General features: G+C 33.5%; 1 protein-coding gene across 1 annotated transcript; it reads left to right on the top strand.

Moving 5' to 3' along the window:
• The first annotated feature begins 1354 nt into the window (after positions 1-1354).
• On the top strand, positions 1355-4829 carry LOC124530106. The gene is made up of 5 exons (XM_047104107.1): positions 1355-1570; positions 2192-2364; positions 3080-3182; positions 3738-3925; positions 4651-4829. The coding sequence occupies exons 1-5, from the start codon at positions 1502-1504 to the stop codon at positions 4751-4753; spliced, it is 636 nt and encodes a 211-aa protein (XP_046960063.1). The 5' UTR covers positions 1355-1501; the 3' UTR covers positions 4754-4829.
• Positions 4830-6194: the final 1365 nt, after the last annotated feature.

Genomic DNA, 6194 nt, shown 5'->3' with positions numbered 1-6194 from the left:
AGCCGTTCCATTGGATTATAAAAGGAGTCGCAGTGCACGGCAAACTGATGTGAAAGGGCTGAGTTTCATATAATTTTTTTTCCTTAAGAATAGTTATCGTTTATGCCCAGTTTGTGGGATATTTGCTTTTATATTTACCATATTATTACTTTTTCAGGAAAATCCCTCCCTATTTCTTCCACATTTGGCAGGTCAATTGATAGTTGTATGCGTTAAGATTGTGAACGCATTTTTAGTTCTCGTCAAAGTGGACTTGAAGTCGTTGTATAAATTCCAGCACAAGTTGACGGGTGTCGCGCTCATGACCTTTAACTGGTGTCAAGAATTTTGCGTTTTCAGACAACATTTATGTGTTTGTGATCTTTGAAAGCATTTTATAAACTATTTTGTATTATATTAAAGAGGTTTTTTATCAATCATATATACTAATATAGGATATGTTATTTTTAATAAGACCTAGCAAAATAAATTGGAAAGTATTACTAAATGAATATACATAAAACTTATACCTACCATATGTTATAGCTCTTTATGGAGAAGTTATTAAATAAATGCATTACGTAGTTTCCCCAACTTAAAATTTAGAAGTGACAGTACATAATCTCGTGTTCTCGAATAAAATAATTGTACTAGAACTAGTACTATTGTTATTATAATAATTCTTATACTGACGAAACGAAGTTGTAAATTTGGTTTATACTAAACTCCTAGCTAAACTTTATCACTTAATATTTCCAAGCTCTTGTAGTTTCCAGTAGCGGTCCTAAATTTAACATTAGACTTTTGAATCATTTTTAATTTTCATTAGGTTTATGTTTTTAATAAATACTATAGATTATTGTGATTCAATTACGAGGTAATATTTTCCGCTTAACATCTTTTTGGTGCCGAAAAAACCGGCTTAAGAGCGTTTATGTCAGATTATTCCGGTATACACTATATCTACGAGTACATATTATTCAATAGCACCAGTTTTGTATCGATTAGCTTGTGCTTAAAATACACAAAAACTTTAAATGATAGAAACAAATATTCAAGCAATTCCCAGCTTTAAGTTGGTTACACTGATATCTTATTTCTCGGTACATATATAATACTAAAATACACGTGTATTGTATCGTGGAATTAGGTTGGAGCGTTTTTGTCATCATGACTTTGATATGCGTGAATGAAGTGAGGACGAACATATTATGAACGTCGATTTAGCGCAAAAATCGATACGTACATTAACACCGTGAATTCAGCAAAAGTATGGGGCCCGTTTTATGTTGAATTATTTCGACAGTGAAGGCCATTCAAAATGATGTGTCTTTACTTTTTACAAATTGAAAGTTATGACAACTGGAAACGTCACTAATAGCTGCATCGCTATGTTGTAATGAATATTTTAATTTATTTTGGTCAGCGATAGTGTGCTGCTCATGGAAAAACGCTTAATACCTATCTCTTAATGCACCACGTCAAGATTTAATAACATTTATATCGACTTCAGTGACGCAGTATGGATACAGACAGCAGCACACATTTCCTTGAAAACATTAGACTAAAGCATGAAAATAACACGAATCCTGTAAGTAGCTGGTAAACGGAAATAATAGTTCTGAACTCTAGACAAAGTTCACATAAAGAGAAGCATAGAAGATTGCGTTGCTCCAATATATACATCATATTACATAGATGTGTTAGATGTTTAGACGAAATACACACGTGACGTAATCTTATCCAAAATACGCAGGTTTCTTAAATTGCTGCTTGGATAGATCATTGGCTGAGATCCACGTGTTGATTCACTAGATCATTTTAGAGCAAAAATAGTATTTCCTGGTTGTGATTGGTTATCTCAGTTATACTTAGTAGCTAATAGAAAACTCTCAATAGAAGTGCTTAGGATTTTTCTTATTTGAGGAAGATTTTGAAAACCTTAACTGCGCTAGTCTTCGGTGACAGAAAGCATTATTAACTCATAATTACCTTTATCAGTAGCAACATTTAGTATTACAATCCAGTCACCTTAAAAAGGTTAATAGCAATTTTCTAGACAAACGCATTGAATCGTTGAATGCATTCGTACTTACGATCGAAATAATCATCCACAAGCAAATTCAATATAAAATACATTTTGTTGACAGAATCTAAAGTAATCTGTACTTTATTTAATAATATTGTTTGTAACTTTGTTTATAATTTGCAGAATGATTCGGGACGTTGCGAGAGTACTGGCATTCGAGTAAAACTGCGAGCTCTGCTGGTTGCCCTTTTAGGAGTGTCGATGTCAGCTTGTGCGTTCGCATCTCAGCCTGTCGAACTGGAGCTAGACGATGATGAAGTCAACCAAAGGCTTAATAATGTTAGCTTTGCTAGACGGTACGCTTATTGATGTGATAATTTATCTGTTGAGGATAATTTAGAAGTAAGAGACATAATGAATTTTGGCGCATATGTGTAGATTTTCATGCTTTTAGAAGGGATGTAGCATTTAAATAAAATGTAGAGGAATTGACCCATTATTTTGAGAAAATTCAACAAATTTTATCTCTATTGCAAATTTTAATGTTATACGAGTAAATTTAACCAACTTTTTATACTAAGACGATATACTATCTATATAACAAAAGTACCTTAGCTACTTACATTGGTATCATAGTAACGTATGTGAATTTGTCCAATATATGAACCATGGAGTGTCTGTTTGGAATATTAAAATAGCCCTTTTTCGGTCAATACATATGTATACACGGTAGATATACCAAAATAATTATTTTACAATTTATTTTTGTCTGTCTGTCTGTCTGTTGGTTCCGGCTAATCTTTGGGACTGGCAGATAACTGATATAATAAGGAGTAACTTAGGGGACAATAACATTTTTTTTTGTTTAATTTAAAAGCGTACAAGGACGCAGGCACAGCTAGTGTTAAATATAGTGCCAAAATATTAAGTTATAGGGTTTTAAATTTTAGTGTTTTGTTAAATTGTGATAGACAGAAAGTTATTTAGATATCGTTTTAAATAAAGTCTATAGAAAGAAAAGTATTATAATAGTGGTTTCTCTTTAAATCTAACTATTTTTATATGTTTTAGCATTACAAAACCGACAATTCGCCTTGTGATGGGTTACGGAAAACTTAGCGCATTCGTGACAGCTTGCACTTCTCTCTTGCTACTCATCGCTGTTATGTCCAAGGTATCTCTATTTTGGACCCATAACGAAAACATGGAAAAGTTACAATTCACATAGTGTTATTTTACAACTCACAAATCAGTTTTTATTGTATTAGTAGTCGAATGAAATTATAGCTAACAAAATAAATACTGATTTAAATATCCTTCTTGTATTAATAAGTCATTAGGTTTTTCTTTCACGAAATTCTGAAAAGCGTAGTTACTGTTAGTAGGTAGAAGTGCTGATGCAGTGTCTTCAGAAACCATAAACAGCCTCTGATCCTGCGCTTGATCTCTCATGGCCACGGGCAAACATGTCGGATTGGGCCTGTAAAGGGTCCAAATTGTTGGGCGGTTTTGTACGTTTTAACGACTAAAACTTACTTAACAATTATGGCTTATATAGTTTGCGTATCTATGGAAGTTTGTGAACGCTTACATCGACATCCAACAAATTTGGATACGCATATCAATATGAAAACAACTGATAAGTTTCTCATTAATGTTTTCGTTTCTTACACAAATATGTGACGAAATAATCTAATGTTATTAGCAAACACTTGCTTTTTCTCACTAGCAATCCTGGTGGAGACGTGGTGCTAGATGGTTGGCGGCTCCTGCCTTGCTGGTTGCCGCACTAGAAGCGGCGTCAGATGCCAGCGATGCGTTGTTAGCTGCCGTGTTGCGAGGGTCGGCTGAGCCTGCTTTGGTCGCTGGACAAACTGCCGCTGCCTGTCTCCTGATCACTGTTGAAATTCTCGTCTGGTTATTATTTTATTCATAAAGCTTTATAAATATACTACAACCTTGTGATGGTGATAATGATATTAAACCTGAATGGATTCAGATCAAGTTTTATTCAACTCAATAATTAAATTTGGTGCAATAGACCGGGAGATGAGGGCACAAAATATTTGGTCATTTGTACCAGTATGGCGGTTCTTCAGGTGTCTAATTACGTAAAGGCAAATAGGAAAATGATGGTCGTAGCACTCGGACCGGTGGCCCAATTGCGTGGGCGTTAATCGAACGCGTCGGTAAAATAACGAGTGTCGAACGATTTGTTCCACAAAAATGCTTTTTTTTTTCAGATAGTCGAATAAAAAGAAGTAGGTGGTAGCGTAATGCCAAACTTCTCGGGTGAGGTTTACAGCCCGCCATACCGACGCGAATACATTAATTTTAATAAAACAATTCAAGCATTTGTACCAGGATAATTTTTGCACAGCCTATCATAGTCGAGTAGCCATTCACGAATATCACCTTGCCATACTTTTCCGACAGTTCCCAATGGCCGCCATTCCACTGCAAAGGAGTAATTTTTTTTTCGCCAAACGATTTGTACCGTCCTGAAACTTTTTTTAATAGTTGCCTTTACGTAATTAAACCCCTGAAAAACCGCTATACTGGTACAAATGACCCAATATTTTGTCATTATCATCTCCCGGTCTATAAGCTCTTATTTCTATTAACTTATTTTTTATTTTCAGGTACTTCATAGCTAAGTTTTTTGAATTCAACCCATCTTTATCCTTGCCAACTCCTAAAGATGCTTCACCAAAACCTGCTATAACTTACCCGCAACAAAGTTAAACAGTTACTTCCTTGTCAGTTTCAAGGCATGTGTTCTCTGAATCCATAAAATAATAATTATATGTTGAAAATCTATACTGCCTCGTGATGTTTTCATTTAGATGTATAATAATTAATAAATACCTTGATAACAAAAATCATCAAAATTAAATTTCACATCCAATAGCTCATAATTTTATACTAAAAATGGATATTTTAGATTTTAGCTAAATATATTCCGATTGATGACTATTCTACAATTGATATTGTTTTATTATCTTCGCTTGAAAACGATAATCTGTAGCCTATTTCATTGGTAGTAGGAAAAAAGAGAAACAAACCTTTGATTCAGGTATTTCATGCGATTTGCTATTAACTGAGCTATATTGTGCTCTACCAAGAGTTAATGATTCATATATATTTATTTATAATTACACCTAACTACATAAATTTTCACTTTATTTTTAACTCCAATATTATAATAGTTTCGTAAATGCTCAAAACGACATTTTTTTGGAAACCCATAGTGAATATTATTAATCAAGCTCTCGACCAGTTATATCGCGTCAATTTTTTCTCTTCGCTTGCTTCTCTTATGAATCAGAAGTAACTAGTAACGATACGATAGTAACGTATAGTAACGAATACATGCGGGTACGTTTTTTTCCGTTACTTTTACACCTCTGTCCTCTACTTATGATTGGAATAGAGGATGGATTAAACGTCAATAATACTATGAATCACTCTATTCTATTTCTGGAGGTTTTAAAATGAAGTATATTTTAACAATACAAAACTATGAGAAAGGTTAAAATTACAAGAAACATTTATCAATTTCGTATTGGTTGATAGTTAACAGAACTTTATTCTAATTGGTGGATCATTTTTTTACGCTGCTCAATCGTTTGGGAATCCCCCGGTTAATTTTTCAGTGTTACCAATATCGATCACAAATAATTTGCAACATAATTACTAAAATATAAATATCTAAAATTAGATAATTATTAGTTTATCTTTTGATATCCGCTATCTATTCATTAACCGGGTATCTATTGTACCGATAAGAGGTAGGAAGTCTATCATTAGGTTAAAAATAAATCGGGAGAGATTTTGGCGTAATTGAATTTAAACTTATTTGCTTTTGAGAACATATATTTTATACACTGCTTTTTATGCATTTGGTTTTAATCTTACTTATGGGGATTAGGAAATGCTTATGAAAAATTCATATTAAGGAAATCACTATTTAAATATAAAAGTAAAGTAACAAATTTCCCACTGCTGAGATAAGGCCTCCCCTTCCATTGAGGAGAGGGGTTTGGAACATATTCCATCACGCTGTTCCAATGCGGGTTGGTGGAATGCACATGTGGCAGAATTTCGATGAAATTAGACAATTCTACTGTTATACAAGCAACTTTTTGTAAGACTTGTGCGTTTACCGTGTGATATCAGTGTTTTT

This window comes from Vanessa cardui, chromosome 5 (assembly GCF_905220365.1).
Source record: "Vanessa cardui chromosome 5, ilVanCard2.1, whole genome shotgun sequence".
In the NCBI taxonomy this organism is placed as follows: domain Eukaryota; kingdom Metazoa; phylum Arthropoda; class Insecta; order Lepidoptera; family Nymphalidae; genus Vanessa; species Vanessa cardui.
The sequence above is the reverse complement of the archived record's forward strand: the minus strand, read 5'-3'. Positions and strand labels throughout refer to the sequence as shown.

Coding starts and splice junctions, on each gene's coding strand:
- LOC124530106 (XM_047104107.1), top strand. CDS start 1,502: ATGGATACAGACAGCAGCACACATTTCCTTGAAAACATTAGACTAAAG. Junction 2,365..3,079: donor AATGTTAGCTTTGCTAGACG/GTACGCTTATTG, acceptor TATATGTTTTAG/CATTACAAAACCGACAATTC. Junction 3,183..3,737: donor TCATCGCTGTTATGTCCAAG/GTATCTCTATTT, acceptor TTTTCTCACTAG/CAATCCTGGTGGAGACGTGG.